This window comes from Schistocerca americana, chromosome 1 (genome assembly GCF_021461395.2).
Source record: "Schistocerca americana isolate TAMUIC-IGC-003095 chromosome 1, iqSchAmer2.1, whole genome shotgun sequence".
In the NCBI taxonomy this organism is placed as follows: domain Eukaryota; kingdom Metazoa; phylum Arthropoda; class Insecta; order Orthoptera; family Acrididae; genus Schistocerca; species Schistocerca americana.
The window spans coordinates 860,038,681-860,062,123 of record NC_060119.1 but is presented as its reverse complement, the minus strand read 5'-3'; the positions used below and the strand labels follow the sequence as shown (position 1 = coordinate 860,062,123).

At 37.8% G+C, this 23,443-nt stretch overlaps 1 protein-coding gene across 3 annotated transcripts in view; it reads right to left on the bottom strand.

The window, feature by feature from the left end:
- Positions 1 to 2,070: 2,070 nt before the first annotated feature.
- The window catches only part of LOC124613695 (thioredoxin reductase 2, mitochondrial), a 58,837-nt gene continuing 37,464 nt past the window's right edge, over positions 2,071 to 23,443 (bottom strand). For all 3 annotated transcript variants that reach the window (XM_047142431.1, XM_047142416.1, XM_047142424.1), the window contains 3 exons: positions 15,720 to 15,884; positions 4,660 to 5,018; positions 2,071 to 2,907 (listed from right to left, as the gene is read on the bottom strand). In XM_047142431.1, coding sequence (XP_046998387.1) covers positions 2,778 to 2,907; positions 4,660 to 5,018; positions 15,720 to 15,884 — 654 coding nt within the window. In that variant the 3' untranslated portion in view covers positions 2,071 to 2,777. The remainder of the gene's footprint in view (positions 2,908 to 4,659; positions 5,019 to 15,719; positions 15,885 to 23,443) is intronic.

Below are 23,443 nucleotides of genomic sequence, written 5' to 3'. Positions count from 1 at the left end.
TGAGTTTATTTAGGATCATTAAGTCACATGAGAGGCAATGTTGACTGAGAAGGAACAAATATGAACCAAACTAGATAAGATTTTCTTACTAGTTTCAGTTTATACATGATGTCTATAATTAAAGTACCAGTATAGAAACTGGTATAGAAAGAGAACCCCTGCTCAGAATGGTGTCAAATTTGAACAGTATATTATTCACACAGTGAAAATTTGACCAATAATTGACACTGTAAGCATTGGAATATGCACGGCACATGTTTGTTCCTCAGTTTGTATCTGAGATGCCCAACGGCCATCTCCATGAAGTAAAGCTCTTTTACAAGAACGGAGATAGTGCACCAGTAACCCTGCATAAGTTCGACACTCACGGGTATGAGGAAAGGTAATAGTCTGATGTCTGCCAAGGGTCTGGAGAAAAGAGTTACAAAATTCGAAGAGACATGTTCTTTTGAAGTTCAATGCTGTAGATGGAGGAAAGCATTTGACCCAACGTCTTGCCAAAAATGTAGCCGCAGCATTGCAGGAGGGTTGAGTGATGGTGAGCAAATACGCACAGGGGTGCGAGCACAGTGCCTACAATCTGATGACACATCCTGCATTGCTATCCATACAATATCATTGATGTTCAGGAGTTGTTTCCTGCTGACATGCCAGCTACACAAAATTCTACCTGAAATTTCTTGCTCAGGTGGGAGTGGACAGTGAATGGCTACGGAACACTCTGGACAGATGAAGCCCATTTCTACCTCCACAGACATGTTGATACATAAAAATGCAGAATAAGGGCAACGAAAAATCCACATGTACATCAGCCGATACCACTACATAGAGCTGACTGTGTTGCAGGTCGACTTCATTGCTTATCGGAGGGCCGTATTATTATTATTATTATTTTTGAGGAGATGAGCCCCGTTACCTGTACCATCATTGGTAAACACCTTTTTTTTGTGCACTAATGTCATTCCAGCCCCTGAACAGCATAAATGTATTGGTACAATCATTTTTATGCAAAACAGCACTCCTATGCACATTGCACAGCCAGTGAAGTGGCTACTGCAGAGGCATTTAGGAAATGCTAGAATTATCAACCTGGCCATCCAGGTCACCTGATCATAATCCAAGTGATTTTTGGCTGTGAGGTTATCTGAAAGATAGTGTGTTCAGTGCTTCCATTATGAATATAGCTGAATTGAAGGCACACATTGCACAACACATTCTGAACCTGACACCCCCCCCCCCCCCCCCCCACTCAAGACACACCAATCTGTGTGAAAACAGTGGACAGTACGTTGAAAATGTCTTACGTAAGTCTCACAACAATTAAAAACCAATGTCATTTTATTTCTTATGAAATTTTTAGCCCCAGAACAATTAAAAATCAGTTTTTCCCATCCGATGTGGATATGACCTTGCTGTGGTGTGTGAGCTTACTTAACTATTTAAAAAGCCACAATTGTTAACTGCCGAACTTGTGCAGTGATGCACATTGAATGGTATGGATAGTGTAATGTGCAACACAGACCATACCCATCATATTTCAATTCATCTGTTGGTTGTAGCCAACCTCACAGCACCGTCTATTGATAATTCCCCCACCACATCAGTAACAGGCTGTTCAAGTTTGATGTCTTTCTCAGCACTGGTTCTCTCTCTGCAGCATTCCAAAACCCTGTTTACTTTTACTCATATTATCAGTATTTTCCCCACCAAATAGAAAAACTATTACTATCTTTGAAGTCTCCTGTTCTAATTTAACTCACTCAACTATTTTTTCCTTCTTTCATCTTACAGCAAATAAGAGACATCAACAATTGTCATCTATGGTGCTATGCATTCATCATTCCTTTGCTTTCAAAGTCTGTAGTTGCGTCAGGGCTCACACTTCAATGGGGCAATTGGGTATAGTTCATACTTCGTAAAAGATGCCTTCATACAAATTTTAGATGGCTTCACTTGTCTTTCATTCACAAAGTTAAAAGAATGCACATAAAAGTAATGTAACTTGACATACAAAAATTTAGTGGCTATACTGTGGGAAACTGGTACTAGGAAGATAAGAACACAAGAGGAAACGGTTTTAGATACATTTATTTTACAACTGTAATTACAACATTTAAACAAGTAGTCTACAAAAATAAAAGTATTTTATGAAACTCAATCTGATGATTTAAAGCAAGGGATTCAAATATAAATTGTCATTTTAAAATACTGATAATGGTACAGATCTACATCATATCTGAGACATTTCGTGCTTATGGCCAAGTTACATCATGAAACGTGTGTGTGTGTGTGTGTGTGTGTGTGTGTGTGTGTGTAAACACTCAAAATACTAGGAACTAAGCCTCCTTTTATTTAATACTAGATCACATCTGTGTAATAAAATTTGAGCACCAAGTATTTACACCATGATCCACCAACACTCATTCGAACAAAGCAAGAAAAAATTAATTAGCAACAGCTTTCAAACTGAAGTACATGCACCATGAAATCTTTTTGGCAACTTTTATGCCAGCTATAAAGTATCTCAAAATAAAAAATTGCTGAAGTAAGTTTCATACAAAGTTAAATGGCAAGAACAGTAGAACGATTCAGATAAATTTTTATTTATAATTAAAAATAATCGTTCCAAGCAAACTGTAGAACAGCAGTTGAACTGCTTTGAATAGTGAAGTAACTTGGCCCATACTGTTATGTTGAAAGTAAGGGATGCCAGGCTGCATACTTTTAATGCAACCCAGCCTTTTGTATATACTCCAAATCCTGTTTTTTTCTCTTCTCTAGCTGCAACAAGCCTGAGGAGTAGGATCCAGACCAGAGCGTTTTGTTATGTAGAGCCTTGTAAACTCTTCTGCAGTTGTTGGATGAATACCCACAGTGGTTACCAATTTATCCATAGTGAGACCACACCTGAAAAACAAACTCTGTTTCACAAAACAGGGTCAACTCTGCTCAGATGCTAGATAGCAATTTCAAAACAAATTACAACAGGTGGGGTTAGGGTTCTGATACCTTAAGGTATTCAAAGCAAGAGAGGATGTATAAATCACACTAGTCTGAGAAAAGTCAGTTTCATCTCATGTACTCTGCAACATATTGCACACTGAATGAAATAGGGTAATCTTACTGCATCAGCAACATTTTTCCTATTCCACTCAAGTAAAAAGTGAGCAAAAATGACTGTTTGCAGGCCTCAGTACATGTCCAAGAAAATCTCTTACCATATTCTCATGATCCTGATGTGAAATGCCGAAATGGTATAAATAGAGTTGCTGCAGAGTCCTCGTGAAATGCTTCTCTTAATACATCCAAACACACTGTTTCACAAGGACACCATTCTTCCACGTATTTCCACTGAATACCATCAGCATATGTGTTTTACTTTCATATGGGCTTTATGATCAGTTGTGATCCTATAATACGGGACTTTATTTGACATCTAATGTCTTCTTTATTTTGTGAAGACTCCAAATGTTCATTGAGTACTATCCCAGAATTTGTCACACCAGTATCATGTAAGTGGTTTTCTTTAGATGTTACTCTTCTCCAGGACCTTCCACACTGTGACAATGATTCTGCATTTCCCTACACTCATTCAGTGACTATACTATACAGTACACAGCACCATTGGCAATGAGCAATTGGAGTGGTTCTGAACATCTCAAATTTTTTTCATACACTGAGAACATTATCGCTTCGCTCAGCTTTCTTGTGGCACAGCAGATCTTACTTTGTTTTCTACTGAATGTAACCATCCTGCATAACGTAACAGGTTCTAGTGGTCAAAACTAATTCGAGCATGTAACGTACATGCTGAAACTCCCTAAAGATTGTATCTTGGTTCTCAACAATAGGGTACAGTGTTTAACATATACCAAAGGTCCTGAAAGTTCATGTGCTGTATCATTTGCAACATGAAGTGTGTTAAAAAGCGAACTGTGCATTCCAGTTATTTTTCATAAATCTGTACTGATTCTTTGAGGGAACAATCTCCTCCAGGAATGCCATTGCATTTAATATAAAAGTAAACTCAGGGGTCTTCATCTTTCTTATGAAGCGAATTCTGCAGAGTATTCAATACAAAGTCTACTTCTATCAACGTATGGCACATTGTTTGCTTTGAGTGCTCTTTTTTTTTTCTTTTCTTTAATACTAGGAGATCTTATTTCAAAACACAAACTTGCAAGTTTATGCAGCAGTCCAACAGTGGTATTGTAGTAGATACTTCTTACTTAATATAATTTTAAAGCTTAGTATGTATTTACTGAGATTGTAATCTCTCTATACTTAGACCACTGAGTTTCTGAGATTTTTTCCATTTCATACTTTAAGTACAGTGTTAGTGACTGTTTATCAGTCCCACAAATCACAAAAACAAGTAGGTACACTTTATGCTTTTAATTCCATTTGGTTTTCTTTGCCTCTGTCGCCAACACTTGGCAAGTTAAGCAATACGGAAGCACAGCGGTCAATATACTTCAGAATTTTGAGTTTGTTTCAGTTACCAGAAATTAAATACTTAAAATGGTCTAGTATACAGTAAAATGCATTTCTACATATGAAATATGCCATCAGTAGCAAATGTAGCCCTTACATTAGGTTAAATTTACATTACAGGGAAATGTTATTCATAAAAAATTACCAAATAAAAAAATTACTTACTTTACTGCAGAGGCAAATCCTTGGATAACCTCACCAGCGTGGGGACCTACAAAATGCATTCCCAACACTTTCTGTGGTGATTCACGAAGGGAGACTACTTTGACATAACAACGAGCAGGATTCCTTTGTGGTATGAAGAACTCTGTAGGCTTATAAAAAGCATGGAATACTTCAATCTTATCAGCACCAAATCTTTCTAAAGCTTTTTCCTCACTGAGACCCACTGTCCCATACTCAAGGGGTGTAAACACAGTTGTTGCCACATTTTCATAGTCCATTGTATGTGTGCTGTCAGTAAATAGCCGCTGTGCTAATAATTTACCAGCATGGATTGCCACTGGAGTGAGTTCTGGTTTCTCCTATATAAAGAAACAAACACAACTTATCAGGCCAACAGTAGTTAATTGAATGTAAATGGGACTGCGAAGTCCCTCATTTCTCTTATACATAGAGAGTACTGGCAGCTTCAATATTTGAATTACCATGTAAGTGGTTTTATCAAGATTAAGCTGTGCCATACAAAATATTGTACTCCCACAACCACAGCCCCAGTCACTCCAAAATTATTTTTATTCACACTTATTCCTCATCTGGTAGAAATTAGTCACTGCTATGAAACAAAAGTTGTGTAAAGTTATTAGGGGACAGAAAAAGTCATTATCTGAATGTTGTTATGTCATAATGTTAGCATGTAGCACATCTCTATTTATGTACAAAATAAGAAGGGAAAAAGTTGGAAGTGTATGAAAGTAGATAAATACGATGTTATTTACAAACTTTCTCACAAGGTTTTATGAAACCCTACCAGTTATTAGTCTTATTTAGTAATCTCTCAATTAACATGGGGTTACATGGACCCCAGACTGCACAGTGAACCAAAAACATGGATTATCCAAAACACACATGGTTTTACTGAAAACTGCAAATGAGGACTCATCTAATAAAGTGAAAATAACTTCACTATATAAAAAAGTATTGAGTGCAGTTATTTTGGCCACTCACACAAGAGAACTGGACAAGAAATGCTGGAGAGGTATAGTCTGTGAACTGAAAAGTCAGCAGTGCTCATTGTGGGGGAAGTTGCCTATCCTGGAAGAATGCCGCAGTACAGGATGACTGAGAATCTGTTTCCATCTGGCCGTATCTAACAGTTTGCAATAATTTACATAGATTCTGTCAATCTGTGTTTCTTGCATTAGTATCTGTTTCCCGCATAGTGCCAACACACACTGTGGAAAATAAACACCCTCTCTGCATGTCTGAGTGGTGTCACCAGTGATTCACAAGGTGCACTGCAAAGAGTCAGTATAAAATTGACACCCTGTGGTTGCTACTTGTGACTGTGGGGAATCACCTGCTCACTCTTCAGTTTGCAAATCTATGAAGGACTGAAGTAAGTTCATGACCACAATCCAGAGATCTACCTTCCCTCACACTTCTACACTCCCCTGTTACATACCCAGAGCACAATTTATCCATGAATGTGGCTTTACTACACACAGACATGGTACACACATTTATTTAATATTTGTTCCTAACCCACTTCATTTAACAGTGGACATTAATTTTAGCATTAAAACATTACCTTTAATAATCTGCACTTTTTTCATACCCTGCAATGCCAAAGTCGTCACTTCGGGGGAAGAAATGATCATCATCTTTTTTGCTGTAAATTTAATGAAGTATAACCTTCACTAGAAGCCAAGATTCTCATGTTATTCAAGAGAAACAGCAACCTTCAAATGCCCCCCCCCCCACCCTCCTCCCATCCCACATGCTCGGGATTTTTAATATGTTGTACATGGCACTCCCTCCCACCACTGTACAAAATGTTTGTGACTATACAACTTTTCTGCTAATTTTCCTTTATTGTCTTTACCACAGGGGACAAACATACACACAGAAAATAAGCCACCAACATGTTACAAGGGAAGTGTCCCCACATTTAATGAAACATGAAATCAGAAACAGAAAAATATTTGCGGGATGCCCAACAGTGGGACTGAAGCCCTCATCAACCTCTGGTGCTAGAACATGAGTCACATGCGTTATAGTGCACTCTGTGTGAAAATATTTATTCTACTTTCAAAAGAATACTTCAAGGTTTCATTTTCTTTCTTCTTTTTCTAAAAGTTACTGAGCTCTGCATGGACAATCTGGAAACCAGATGTTCTGCACCTGGATAATGAAGAGCTCCCTGTATGTCAGATTTTTGCCAGTGCCCAGTTTTGTAAGAAATTTTCATACACTACAAGATGAACTGATGCCCACTGCTGTGGTGAGCGCAATTTTGTACAATTTCACACCAACAGACTGAATGATGATGTTTTTGTACCTTATTTTAACAACATACCAACTTTGAACTAACAGCTTTCCAGAGAAACATTCAAAGGAGTACAGTACACAATTAGTTAATTCAATACTCGCAAACACTCAATATTTGAGTACTTTAGCATATTCTTACATAATTTGTCAATACATTAAAAGGGCTATTACAACGAACATGAATATTGGCTGATCAGAGCCACTGAATGCTGGTTATAGGTGAGATAAATGTACTAACCGATCTTCGATCATACTAAATGATTGATTCCCAAGTTGAAGATTCAAAACCCAGAAATCTACTACCATACAGCTATACGAAAATGTATAAATGTCAACATATTTTAACACTTAATGTAATTACGATGATCATTAGGGACTTCTTAGAAAGATATGCAATGATAAACAATTATTTGTACTTTATTTTTGAAGTGTACTTGCTGCCTGGATCTACAGAACACGAACTAAACCAATAAATAAAATAAAAAAGTCAGGGACTGGAATGGAATGGAGTACAAGGAAGCTGGAAGTTAAATGCTTAGTGGAGAAAAAGGCTGGAAAGATTGGAGGGCTTTGGTTTGTTATTGTCAAGAGCATGGTCTGAGATAGCTAGACAGCCAGCAGCGCAACAAGAAGCACAAAATTATTAGACCATAACTGCTTAATAATAATAATAATAATAATAATAATAATAAATAGTTAACAGCAGGACCAGTATGATTAGTAAGACAATTATGAGGGGAAATTCTGCCCATTACAGCTGTTCTACAGTGACTCTAGACTTTAGATGTATTCTTTACTAACAATAAATATGGATCTCTACGGCACCTGTTTGTTTGCACAATTACCAAGGAAAATAATAAGGCTACTACTATATCACCTCAATACTTTATAGTCAAGAAGAAATAAAAGCATAATAGTCATTTTAATGAAGAAAAGATCATGCAACTGCAACAGTCACTAGGTTACACATGGGGTCATGGTGAAATACTGCATTAACATGCAATTTCCTTCTTCCCTTTCTGACGGTTTCCGCTATTGTTCATTCACACAGTGACTGACAGATACATGGTCTCTCACACGATCAGTAACAGGAGAGAAGAAATTTTTTCAGAGTGTAAATTTCTAATAGATAGATAGAGTCGGCTTTCTACTTGGATTCAGTCTTACACCTTGTTTGGGATGAAACATTTTGTAGTTTGACAGACGAAACAAATTAATAGGGCAACACCTGGAAGTTGCATAGGACTGACAGGAGATTTATTTTTAATTTTTAAAAGTTGCAGTTCCTTCTACTGCAATTATCAATATCAATGAGACAATTAGGATTTTTATGTAATAAATTTGAAAGGTGTTTTGTCAAAAGATACCAAGAAAGTTAATGAAATATCAGAACCTAAGACAAAAGAAATGTGATTACCCAACACGCAATATAAAAGCAAGGAGTAGTAACACATTATCTCTCAGTTTAATACCACAGTAAAAACAATTTGCAACCAATAAGTTTTACTTTATGCAGAGAATGTTCTAGAAGTTACTTGTATTTACACCCCAGAAAGTTATTTTCTGTTGTCCAGGGGCACTACTCATTTCTTGATACTAGTGCTACGACTGTGTACCCATGTAGCTACCGTATTTACCCGAGTATAAGACAAGCATCAATATAAGATGACTCCTGCTTTTTTTAAAGATGTTCCTTGAGAATTTTTTAAAAATATATTTTGTCTAATCAAACTTAAAAACTTACATTAACATATGGTATTGGCTTAAAAAGTAACATTACACCTTTTCTAAACTTAGGTCATTTATTCATTTTGATAATACAAAACATAATAAAATAGACAAACAGAAATCGTTTACGTTTTTTTATTTTTACTGGCTTTTTTGTTTATTTATCCTGTCGTCTGCTGTATCACTAAAACAACAACAATAATAATAATCATCGTCGTCATCATCATCAGCCTAACAGGACAGCTGTGAAACTTATATCTTTGTTGTCACAAATATTTGACTATTTCTTCTGAATATGTTGCAATTTCAGAGGTTGTGGTTGGGTGGGAATAAAAAAAAAACAAAACAGTGCGTTTCACTTCTATACTGACTTGAGAACTGTTACAGTGTTTGTTGCTTCCAAACATACAGTCTACCCACGACTCTCTCATAGGCTTTGAAGAACCAGCAGCTCACACATCCCCCGTCATTCCCACCATACCACATGGTGAGCATCGACAATATTGCTGCATGAAATGCGGAAGTATGTCACTGGCCCCATCTTTAGCATCCCCTGCAGAATTGTATGCTATACTGAGCATATGCCAAATTTTAAAGTCAGTATGATTCAGAGTATAAACAAATTCAGTCAAACTGCAGTTTCAACTTTGTACAAGTTCATAAAAAGCCAAAGTATGCAGAACAGATTCCCATAGTTAGTAACATAATGAAATTTGCTGCCCTCTCATCACTCCCCATCCTGCAGTCATCGTAGTTCTCAGCCAACCTTTCCATAGTGCTGTGTTTGCACAATAGTGAAACACGGAGGGCAATATCCTCTAGCGAACAGGTCATATGTAATAACAGCAACTAATACATAAATAAAAGATTGCAATCACAATTCAGTGCAATTCTTGAACTTTTGCTCATCACATGATATAGTGCCATCTGTTGGTACTATCTCCACAACAGGTCTTTTCACTGTAATTTATTCTTGTGATATCAAGTTCAGTCAGTTGAATGTGGTTTATTTCATCTGTTAAGACATTTAATTCATGATTAATTTCCATTCTCATTTCATCTTAATTTCATCATCCTGCTCTAAAGCTGATGATATTTTTCCCCGGTATTCTAACATGTGACCAATGACCAAATTTCTCATTTTCAACTCACTCAGTCATTACACTTTCTCACAACCAAATAGAATACTTGGGTTCACAATCAAGTAAAGGTTTTTGTAGGACAAGATTTTCGCTTTTGAATGTTACCTTACTTGAAAAGTAGCAGAAATGAACAGTATATATATGGTATCCATAAATGTTTGAGAACTTCCACTGCAGACCTGTTCAAACACAACAAAATTTTGTAAGTTAATAGCATTAAATTCTATTTCCTCCTGTGTTTCACAAAATCCTCAATTTTTTAAGCAGAGTGTTAGATTGTTGTAGTGCCTAGCTCAGTTTCTCACACATACATCCATTGCACTAGTGTCGCAAGTTAAATGTCACGTGATTGATTGATACTATATTGAGCATGTCTGCGTATTGGGAAATCTTGAGCCTAGGGCTGTGTTTGATCGCGACTAACTGCTTGGACAATTCAGTCACAGTCACAGTCCAGGAAATCTCAGGTTCTTTTTGACTTTCGGCCTGCAATCTAGTGACTTTTGTTGGTACTATCACAATGACCTGTCTTTGCGTTTTCAATGCACTGTGGATTTTAAGAATAAAAGTAACTGTGAAACAAAGACTGAAATATCTTCTACGGAGCAGGTCACGCGTAACAATGCCAGCTAATAAATAAATAAATAAATAAATAAATAAATAAAAGATAACAAACATGATTGTAATTCCCAAGCTTTCGCTTGACCAGCAGTCTAGCGAGGCCTTTCCAAATAAAAAAAAAATACTCCCCAAGAGGTGGCAGGGGAACACGCACACACACACACACACACACACACACACACACACACACACACACACAAGGATTTAACTTTCACAAGCTTTTGGAGCCAGTTGCTCCTTCTTCTGGCAGAAGAGTTGAAGGGGAAGGAAGAGGGGTGAAGGAAAAGGACTGATAAGATTTACATGAGTACAGTTTCAAAAAGTCACCCAGAACCCCAGGTCAGGGGAGACTTACCGGACAGGATGAGAAGGAAAGACTGATTGTTGGTGATTGCACTGGATAAGATTTGAAAACCTGAGTGCTTAAAGGTGGAAGAGAAGGTAATACGCAAGACAGAGATTACTACTAAAATGTCGGGCACAAGTTAATAAGAGTGAAAAGCTAAGTGCATTAAACGTAACAAAGGTGGGAATGTGGACAGCAAAATATAGACAACCCAGAAAATGAAAGACGGAGAAAACTGAAATAGCGTGAAAAAGGGGTAGTTACTGTGAATAAATGCTGAGAGAGAGGAAATTAACACAAATTAATGCCAGGTGGGTGGCAGGTGCTAATGACATGTTGTAGAGCTAGTTCCCACCTGCAGAGTTCTGAGAAAATAGTGTCTGGGGGAAGAATCCAGATGGCGCGTGTGGTGGAACACACACCGAGGTTGGGGGTTGGGTTGTTTGGGGGGAAGAGACCAAACTGCGAGGTCATCGATCTCATTGAATTAGGGAAGGACGGGGAAGGAAGTCAGCTGTGCCCTTTCAAAGGAACCATCCTGGCATTTGCTTGGAGCGATTTAGGGAAATCATGGAAAACATAAATGAGGATGGCTGGAATGGGATTGAACCATTGTCCTAACCACTGCACCACCTCACTCTGTGGGCACCGAGGTAATGACTATCATGTTGTACAGCATGCTCAGCAACAGGATGGTGTGTGTTGCCTGTATACACCCTCTGCCTATGCTCATTCATTCTGACTGATAACTGAGCTGTAGTCATGCTGATGTAAAAGGCTTAACAGTGTTTACATAATAGCTGGTATATGACGTGTCGTTTCACAGGTGGCTCTCCCTTTGATAGTACATGTTTTGCCAGTTACAGGGCTGGAATATGTGGTGGTACGAGGGCGTATAGGGCAAATCTTGCACCAGGGACAGTCACAGGGGTAGGAGCCATTGTGTAGGGAGAGGGGTGCTGAAGGAGCATAGGGTCTGATAAGGACATTGCAGAGATTGGGAGGGTGGTGAAAAGCTATTCTAGGTGTGGTGGAGAAAATGTCTGACAGAATTTCTAAACTGCACCCTTTCCCTAAACCTCTCCAATCCTTTTCCTTCACCCCTCTTCCTCTCCCTGCAACTCTTCTGCCAGAAGAAGGAGCCGAGCCACTGGCTCTGAAAGCTTGTGAAAGTTATATCCTTTTGTGTGTGTGTGTGTGTGTGTGTGTGTGTGTGTGTTCCCCTGTTGCCACTTGGTGAGTAGATTTTTTTTATCTGTCCATTTACATTTATTATCAGTAATTGATTATTTTCATTATTATAACTGTACATGAAGATAGAAAAAAAAAAGAAAAAATTAATTTCTGAGCTTATTTTCCAGTGCATAAGAATAAAATGATTATTTTTTAATATCTTTTATCGATTTTATTTGTACTTTGTACCACTGGTGGACTAAGCCCCTTGGAGGCCCTGAAGAGAGAAACTAAATGAGGCCTCCAGTCTGCTTAGAAACTGATGTATTTGTAGCGTACATTTTGTAAAAATTGAATATTATACAAGTAATGATTAACAAAACAACCAAGAATTCATCATGTGTGTCCTCCACACTCTACTAATTGTAATGTACATACTTGAAGATATAGATGAGAAACGTAGAATACAAATCGGCATTTAGCGCAGCAACCATAGGGTAGGGTGCAAAGAAATACAAAATAATAGACTAAGAAAATTACTTTTTAATTTTTTAAATCTAGAAACAAATTTTGTACAATTATAATATCAGTTACTTTTGTAACCTTAGTATGAGATAGTAGTTATATTGATATTATTAAAGTGTATGTTTTCGTACCTTTATTTTGCTGAAGCTCTCAATGCCATGGAATCTATTTCACCTAAAACTTTTCTTTCAGGTGATTAACTGGACAGATTGGCTAGTCATTCTTGATACATTGTACAGTGAATATTTTTTTTTATTAGTTTCAGTTTAGAATTAGTTTCAGATTAGACAAACTTCTCTCGCATGATGTGACTGACACAAATGGTTGAAGTGATGTACACGGTAATGATTCACTGAAGTCCTACTTAATCACAAATTTGAGGATTTCTTGGGCTGCCCATCTCGCAGGAACATCCGTACTTGTATCAGTGGCATGTAGGTGCCTCTGATATCTTTTTATTTCTTGCACACCTGCTCCTTATCAAACTAATATTGACTTTCTACCAGATTTTCTTGTGCTACAACCAGGGTCTTATCGGGAGCTTCAAGCATAAATTTTGTCACAACAATTTAGAAAATTTAGTTGATTTCCTTCATGCCCATATATTATAACAATTCTTTCATGAATCAGTCCATGGATTCTAACATTAACTGATGAACTACTACTTGAATCAATAATCCACTATCATAGCTAGTTGCCCAGGATTGCTTTGTTTATGCTCCTACTTCCTCCTCATCAATCAATTTTACTGTCCACATCACTGCAGTGCCTAGTGTCAAAAGTAACAGCACTGCCTATAGCTGTAGTTCATTCCATCACTAAAAACTCATTCAGGATTTTAATTTGATGAGTCCTTTATTCAAAGTCATTTTTGGAGATTGTAGATACTGGTGGACTAAATTTGCTTCCTTCAGGATCATGTGAAGAAAGTATATTTAGATGAAAAAGGTAAAATGACATCACTGGAAGCTTACCGCAAATCTAGTAATGAGGTCTGCTTTGAATGGATCTTGTATAACTTTAAAAATGCTAACAACTGGTTTCACATTTTCTTTTATGATTTTAACTGAATTGTAATAAGAACTCCAGCAAGTATCAGACAATTGTTTCAAACTTGTTCCTATTTCTTCTACAATTAATTCCTATCAATATTGGATGCAGAAGACAAGAAGAATGAATTTAACTTCTCCACAGTTCCAATCCAGGTGACACTATAGGGGACACCCGAGAATGCATAAACTCCACAGAAATGTAAGGAATTATTGGCACAGGGCATGAACATGGCTTTTGAACTGACTTCTCAAATTTTTCATTGTATTTCTCCCTATGCACCTCACATTGATGCAGCAGTGTCATAACCTTGAGCCCTACACAATGCAATATCCAGTCCATCTTTACCCCAGCTGCTGTTGTCTACCTTCTGACATATACTCTGCAGTCCTTCCAAACCTAAAAGAACAAACTGAAGGAAGTGTGTAACTTTGACCAAGCTATCTAACTATATGGCTGATCTGTTCAGTTTTGCTTTTATTGGGAGTGCTGTTAAAAATTGTTCTGTAATATTTAGTATTTTTTTATATCTGCATTAATTTGTTCCTTAACATGTTCAGCCAAAATAAATATAAATCCCTTTTGATAAATAATAAGGCACTCCCTTTACCTACCAGTGGACTCTCAATAGTGGATCTCTTTCATCATGGATTGGATCAGTTCTAAGAAATTTCCTGTTTTCTGATGTGATGTTTGCATGATGACTGTGGAAACCAAGGGCTAAAAATGCTGCAATACCTAAAAGGCAGTGAAAATGTTTCCCTATTTCTTGGTCTCATCATTAACTCATGCACATATTTTTAAAATGTGTTTTATAGTAAATCTGTGTATGTGGCTTAGGTATCAAAAAACATTTCATGTACAATAAGTGTGTCTAGCAAGACAACTGGTTAGCATTTTAGAGTTTCATAGTTCTATGCAATGTTTCACAAAAAAACTCAAACTTCTGAGCACATCCAATATCAATTACCATAACCTGATTATAGATAAGTTTGTATGCAAGTTTATATTCTGCACACATACAGGGTCTAACTCCAAACTTCCTCTTATTTATTCAACATATTCTGGCCTTATTTAGGATTTGATTAAAAATGGTCTAGTCCTGGAGGCCTCCAAATCTGAAAGCTCTCAAGATCACCTCCTATACGCACAATATAACTTGAAAATTTTCTGAGAGCAGATGAATGACACCAGTCCAGTACACATTCTTTCCACTCATTGCCAGCCCCTTAGCTAGGGAACAATACAGCACCCATAGCAATACATCACTGTAATAGATATTGTTAATACAATGTTCATTCCAGCATGCTGCTTACCCTGTAACAAGATAGTAGTGCTTGTTTCCTCCATATACATCCCCCCCCCCCCCCCCCCCCCAACCAGCCTATGTGCCAAGCATCAATCGCATGCTTCTATTCCCAAAATATTCCACAAAAAGTGTCAAGTTGTATTATGCTTCTATTGTATGCTGTATCATATCACAAATAAAACGTTCAAGTCACATTGCTGGTTCAAGGTCTATTCTTAACAGTAAAAAGAATTCTCGAAGTGGGCAACCTGTCCATATGTTGGTTGCAGTCTTCAATGGAGATTGATACAAAGGCAGAAATCAGATGCTGCATTATACAGTATAAGTTTACATTAAAGCACAATGTAATATAAATCCTAATGGCAAGAACTATGGTCAATAATTACTGCAGTTTAAAAAAAAAGCACCTACAGCTGTGGTCAACAGATTATGTAAAATTCAATAAAATTGAGTTTTACACTCTTTCTTTTGGTGGTAACAAAATAGGCAGTTTTTAAATGTGATGACAGTAACAAATGAAGTGCACATATCGCTTGATTTTGAGTGTAGGGCTCAATCCGAGGCTTTGCATTGAATGAGGATGTGAATATGTTCAAAGCTACAAAAGCCTGGCTTTCAAAACTAGGAGTTCCTCCTTTCTTTTGACAACCAGGTCACTAACATTAATGTATATTGTCCATATTGGACTCAATATTCATCAAGGTCATATAATTAAGACTACACACACACACACACACACACACACACACACACACACACACACACACACACACACACAGAGAGAGAGAGAGAGAGAGAGAGAGAGAGAGAGAGAGAGAGAGAGACCAGTTTGTCGACTTACATGCAGAACATCTCCAACTGCAAAAATGTGTGGTACATTAGTACACTCATCACAGACAGCAATCTTGCCAGATTCTGGAAGGGTTTTCACTCCTGCAGCACTCACAGCAAGCTCAGTTGTTAAAGCACGACGACCCACTGCAAACAATACTGTGTCGTACACATCCTGAAATGAAATATAAAAGCATACATTAGCTTTGATACATTGTGTGTGTTGGGCAAATACATGACCCAAAATTTCATGGATACAGGTGTGGAGGGCAGAGGTGGAGGAGGAGGAAGTCCATACAGCCTAAGCAAATTCCTATATTTTGATAGTGTTGATCATTTCTGAAGGTATTACAGTCAATGAAACATAATGGACTTCCTCACAACATAGTGATATGATCTGGCAGATAAATTCAAAACGATTTTGTGTGCATACATTGGTAACTTCATATATGTGGTTTGTATTCTCAGCCATATGGCAGTTTTGAAATTCCACAATATTTCAACAATAATAATGTTATCATTTGGAAAACTGAAGAATTAGCATTTGCCTTTTTTCAATATATTTTAAACGGAAAAGTGTTATCAGTCAGACAACAACTGTAATTAAAGATTCAAGAAGATAGGATGATTTATCATCACACAAAAGCTCTTTACATTCTGCAGACGACAAACTCCCCATCTAACAGTAAAGACAAAATCTCTCAAAGAATATGATCATATCCATGATAATCATCAAGAGCCCCAGATATGAATAAATAAAAAAGGTACAGTGTGTGTACTTTCCTTCAGGATGCTGTTAGTCTCTCAGCATCCTTCAATACACTGAATCAGGTAGTTAACACTGCATCTTTTAAACTGCTTTCCAGAACAATTTAGTATTGCCCTTGTCTGCAGGTAAAATAACAATATCTGGATTATCCGTAAGTGAACGGAAAGCAGCCGCCTCTGCTGCTATTATATTACTATTGGGTGCATGTACCCTAGTCAATACATGACATGCCTTCCTCCTAGTGCGCTCTGCAGGCTCAAGAGGTAGTTTAAAACCAGCCTGTTCAATAGAACTAATAAAACCGGCCTGTTCTACAGAGCTAATAAAACCAGCCAGTGGTGAACACTTGAGCATTGGTGCAAAATTTAAACCTTTCCCTAGCACAGATAAAGCTGCGTTGTCAAAACCTTTCTCTGTGAGATTTATCACATAATTGTAACATACAGCAATGGAAATGTTCGAACTTTGCCAAATGCTGGGCACTTACAAAATGAACTTCCCACTCAGACTGAACTGTGAAGCACCGTCTAGCGAGTCCCTAGGAAAAGCATAAATGGAACCTAAACAATTCTCCGGAAACAAAATGCAGCTGTTGATGAATGTAATTGGTCATTTCAGAAACAGCTAGGCAAGTGCGTTGCGCAATGCGATTAGCGGCTGGAGAATTAACATGATGTAGAACTTTGACAAATGTTGGAACAATATTCTGAGAACGCACATTGTAATCTTACTCTACTGCTGCGAAGTTTACCCAAGCAACAATGCATTTTCTCCCTGTAGAAGTGAACAGTGAGGGCCGAGTATATCCAACTGTATATATGTTCAAATAACTTGCGGGAATGCAGCCAATTGTCGTCGTCAACATCTGCGAATGTTTCAACAGGTGCACACCCTGTCAATTTTCAAAGTAATACTGTAGCAAGTAAGAGGACAGCAAAGGAATTTAAAGCCTGAGTTTTCACAGCAATTCTTTCTGAAAAGACACACACACACACACACACACACACACACACAAGGGGGGAGGGGGGGGGGGGAGGGGGGCCAGGGAAAGAAAGAAAACACTAGTGGCACCACACAAGCAGAGATGACCAACAACAGAAATTATCAATAGTGAAAATTACCAAATATGAGTGCTGTAGCATGAACTCCGTCCCTCTGTTTTTTGACAATGGAGAGAGTAAGATTACATGCAGAATTTCAGCAAAAACCTCGATCTCTATGTAGAAGGTTACTTGTTAATTTAATCTCAACTGCTTCCTTGCTAAAACTATACCAATAGCTGAAGTGTATGCCAGAATCTGTGTTGTTATATTCCACGGGATGACCGGCGCCAGGACAATGTTCTGCAATAGCCAATTTGCTCGGCTGCTGTAAGCGTGTGTGGCGCTTATACTCAGTACATCATATACATTACATGCCACAACTGCAAGGAATACGACAGACACCTGTCTTAGGCAAAATATGACCAATCTTGTTCGAGATGCTCCTTACATAAGGCAGAAAGGCTGTAGACCCAGGTGCCAACTCTGTATTAACATCCCTCACCCGGTTCATGGTTGGTTGATAGCACAACAGATGCCTGACCTGTCCTTCACTACATACATTCTGACAGATGGTGACTTCACGATGTGTTAACTCAGATGACAAATGATAAAACACCCAGGGTCTGAAATGATGTGGGCACTGTGAACCAAGGTACAAAGTACGCCTTAATGCTGAGCTGGATGGTGATCATTATCAGTCTTTATCTACAAGTCAGGAGGAGTAAGCTTCCTATAAAAGGCATAAGCCAATGAACCATCACCAACCTTCCTCCTGACCAACACATTAAGGAAGGGAAGGCAGTCATCCTTTGCAACCTCCATCAAGAAACGAATATTCAGATGGATTGAATTAAAATTTCTGAAAGATCATTCAAATTCTCACTGCCATGAGGCCAAACAACAGAAGTATCACTTACACATCTGAAAAAACACATTGGATTCAAAGCCACAGACTTCAACGCACGTTCCTTGAAGTCTTCCGTAAACAAATTTGCAATAGTATGTGACAACAGGCTCCCCATCACAACTCTATCTGCCTGCTAACAGTACTGGTCATTGAATAAAAAGTAACTGGAATTCAACATGTCAAAATAGGTTTGTTTGGGGAGAAGAGAAGTTTGTGGCACAACTTGATCAGAAGAAGGGATCGGTTGGTAGGACATGTTCTGAGGCATCAAGGGATCACCAATTTAGTATTGGAGGGCAGCGTGGAGGGTAAAAATCGTAGAGGGAGACCAAGAGATGAATACACTAAGCAGATTCAGAAGGATGTAGGTTGCAGTAGGTACTGGGAGATGAAAAAGCTTGCACAGGATAGAGTAGCATGGAGAGCTGCATCAAACCAGTCTCAGGACTGAAGACCACAACAACAACAACAACAACAATCCATCATCAAACCTAACCTTACTAAACCGTAATGAATCAGACAGAGGAACTTTAATGTAGATAAAGCTATATCAAAAATTACTAGAATATCAGAGTCATTCAAATTTATTTCCTGTAATAGACATAATAAATCCACCAAATTCTTAATGTGATGCTCACACTGACCAACTAGTGGGCTCAACAGAGTAGCAAGGTGTTTTGATTCACAATATGTTGCAGCACCAATATTCTTGACAATGTGAAGAACAGGAACCTCTATTTTGTGGAGCTTTGGGAAGTCACATACCCTAGAGGGAACAGCACAATAAATATTGAGATTCTTGGTGATCTTCTGTGACTTAGTTCAGTCCTAAAGCCAAGAAAAAAACTTTCAAGATGCTGTAGCGTGTTTGAAAGCAATAAAAACCATCAATGATTTGCTTGCTACTGGATGTGAGGATGGGCAACACAGATACATTACAGGAAAACAGAGAAACCAAATTTGATTAATGGAATTAACATTATAAAATAATGCAACAGAAGAGTACATTGCAAACTGAAACAAAAAAGATTCACCATCACAGTTCAGTTACTGTCACAAAGCTCTCCTAAATCCAAACAAAATAAATCAGAAATATTGAATCACTTCTTTATTACTACTTAACAAATGCCACAAAAATTGCACTGAAATATTCAAACTGTATATAGACAAAAAGTTGTGGGATAAGTAGTGTTAATTATTGCTGTAAGCCTATTTATTGATTAACAAATATAATATTGCATGTACTTGTATGCTGCTGTTTATGACATTCCATAAATGCATTATTTAGCATTGATGTCTTGAGGTCTAATTATTAGCCATAGAAGTTTAGCCACAAGTGATTAAATTGAAATCTGCATAGAATATTTGGCAACATCACATATCCCTAGTAGGTTTTACTCCAGTTTGATATCCACCTGAAAGCCTAAAAATGCCACATGTTTAGCTATATAAAGTGAGTGCCCACTCATCTTTTAATTACGACAACTGCAGGTTGTTCTTGTCTAAAACTGCATAATGTAAATTTCTGTAACAGTATGAGTTTAGCTTTTACTGTAAACAAGTTGTAAGGCTGCCCACTAATCTCTTGGCTATATGTATTATAGGCACGACTGAGCACTTAAGTTTATTTCTTCTTAGGTCACAAAAGTCATGGGATACCTCCGAAGATGTTTCAGACCACCTTTTGCCCTGCATAGTGTAGCAACTCAACGTGACATGGATGCAACAAGTCGTTAGAAGACCCATGCAGAAATATTGAACTATGTTGCCTCTATAGCTATCCATGATAGCTTAAGTGTTGTTGGTACTGGATTTTGCACACAAACTGATCTCTCAATTATGTCCCATAGGATAGGATTCATGTCAGCAATCTGGGTGGCCAAATCATTTGCTCCAATTGTCCAGAACGTACTTCAAACAAATTGTGAACAACTGTGACCTGGTGACAATGTCACCTCTGTTTTAGAACATCAAGTCCATGAATGGCTGCAAATGGTCTTCAGGTAGCCAAACATACCCATTTTCAGTCAATGATTGGTTCAATTGGACCAGGGGACCTAGTCCGTTCCACATAAACATAGCCCACACCATTATGAGCCACCACAAACTTGCACCGTGCCTTTTTGACAACTTTGGTCCATGGCTTTGTGGGGTCTGTGCCACACTAACTATCAGTTCTTGCCAACTGAAATCTGGACTCACCTGACCAGGGCACCATTTTCCAGTCACCTAGGGTCTAAGAGATATGGCCATGAGCCCAGGAGATTTTTGCTGCAGGTGATGTTGCTATTAGCAAAGTCACTAGCGTCAGTTGTCTGCTGCCATAGCCCACTAAAAAAAAAATCACCTAGGGTCTAAGAGATATGGCCATGAGCCCAGGAGATTTTTGCTGCAGGTGATGTTGCTATTAGCAAAGTCACTAGCGTCAGTTGTCTGCTGCCATAGCCCACTAACACCAAATTTCACCATACTGTATTAACGGATACATTTGGCATATGTACCACATTGACTTCTGCTGTTATCTCAACCAGGGCTGCTTGTCTATTAGCACTACCAACTTTATGCAAACACCACTATTCTTGGTCATTAAGTGAGGGCCATTGCCACTGCATTGTCCATAGCCTGAAATTTGGTATTCTTGGCACACTCTTGACACAGTGAATATCAGAACATTGAATTTCCTAAGGATTTCCAAAACAATGTCCCATGTGCCTGGCTCCAACTACCATTCCACATTCAAAGTCTGTTAATTTCCACTGTGTGGCCATAATCATGTCTGAAACCAATTCACATGAATCACCCGAGTTGCACCAACACATTGCTCTTTTATAGCTTGCGTATATGATACTACTGCCATCTGTATATGTGCACATCGCTATCCCAGGACTTTTTCCTCCTCAGTGTATAAAGAGTCCTCAAACGTCCCCAGCAACTTGCAAAGTCAAGAACAGGAGTGGAAAAGTACCAAACCTTGCACTCTATATTATATTATTTTAACCAGTTCACATTTAATTTTATTCCCAATGATACAATTTTGCTTATGTGACCCTCTATTTTTTAACCAGTTCAATTATGCACCTCTTTTAGATGAGATCACAACTCCAGGGTATTAGCAAAACTTGGGGCCCCTATCCATCATAGTTAAAAAGTTCTTGGCTGATGCATAACTTTAGTCTGGCCATTGTAGTGTAATTGCTGAATGTGTAATAATGTATGCAATTTGTTAAAAAATGGCCATTGATGTAATTGTCATTAAGCTATGGATCAATACCTTAAGAAGTTGAGATGATTATCTTTGCCTTGTTATGTTTATCTGTGCATAATCATCTTTGGGAATCAGTAATGTACTTGAAAATGGGCTTATAGTCCGAAACCTCAGTTGTGCAATAACAGTAATAATATATTGAAAAAAGGCCAAAAACAGGGTTTGTTTGGTTAATTTACGATGTTTCACCAAGAACCCACAGTTGATTCAATTAAAACCTCTATTTTTTGTTGTTATGGTATAACTTCAGCCATGGAAGGGGAATGCTATTAACAACATAACATTTCATTATCCCTTGTAGAATTTTATGAGGTACACAACTGAACACTTTGGCAAGGTCATAGAAAATGTCAACATGGTAAATTTTCTTGTATCTTTCTATCAAAAGAGAATCTGTGAAATCATTTATTGCTTTCTGTGTAGAAAAGCATCCAGAAAAAGGTAAGCTGAGCAGTGTTAAAAGATATTCTGAAAAGCAATTCAGTAGCTTGTTATAACCTGCTATAACCTACTACCTTCAACTACTTTTTAAACTACTGGAAGGACATATGACTCTATAGTTAGAAGTCATTTGCTTATGTCCGCTTCTAAATATGTGTTACCACTTTCAGAAGTATACCACGGTTCATTGAGTGATTACTGATTACACAGGCAACTACAAGAGTACTTTCGATTTCTAACTGCTTAACACAACTGGAAGCCCAAGATGATTTATTACCCATGTTTTAGACATTCCCTACAGGTATTCCATGCAGTTGCCACAAGTGGTGACATGGTGAACAATGCAGTATTCCAACTTTTAAAGACATATCAAGTGGCCAGATCAGTACCAGTTAATTAATGTACTAATCTTTCCCCACTACAGTTCTATGTCCTGTGGCTTTGGAAGCAAGAACATACAACTACCGGAAAAATTCACATTTGTGATAAACAAGTGGTGCTGGGTGAACTCTATCCAGATGAATACTTTATCAGAAATTTTTTTCAAACTGCCTTATTTTCTGCATATAAATATCAAATATGTAACCAGTTTTTGGCTACTGGTCTAGCAAATAATTTGGCGAATTCCAATTTGGAAAGCCAGTGTGTGTAAAAACACATTTGTAAAATAAAAAGCGCAAAGTAAGATGCACACCAAATAAACGGAACATTAGCATTTGGTGTCTTCAAACAGAAAAAATGCTTAAATTTGGCAGCTATCTAAAGTTCAAAGGTTGATATAATGCAGAAACTTTAATGTGGCTGTTTTAAGTGGTGGATGATTTGAATTGTGGTTGTGTCAAATACCAGTAGAAGTCTGGCCTGAGAACCTAGTTTCCAAATGCTTTGTGTTGTGTATTGCTGGCTTTTTTCTTATTTTGAAATGAGCAAAGAAATTAATCCTGGTGCATCAGGGAGTTCGATTATGACCCTCACAACACCAGATGGGTTTGGTTTTTTCTCTGAGGAAGTGTCAGTTCTCTTTTTGCAGAAATATCTAACAAGGTTGTAGACTGGCCATCCTGTGAGAGAGTTTGTTTGTTTCTTTCTTTGGTTTTAGGGTGCAAAAACAATATGCACCCATGTCAAAACTGTGAAATATGAAGACAAAGAGAGGAGTTAGAAATGACTACATGTCAATCCCAATTGAAGGAAGAGAAGACAGCTAAAAACAGTGATGCAGAGAAAGATCAATAAAATATGCCACAGAGGAATGGAGGTCCAGAACTAAAAATTACATGGTCTTCGCTATATTGTTACAATGGATAAA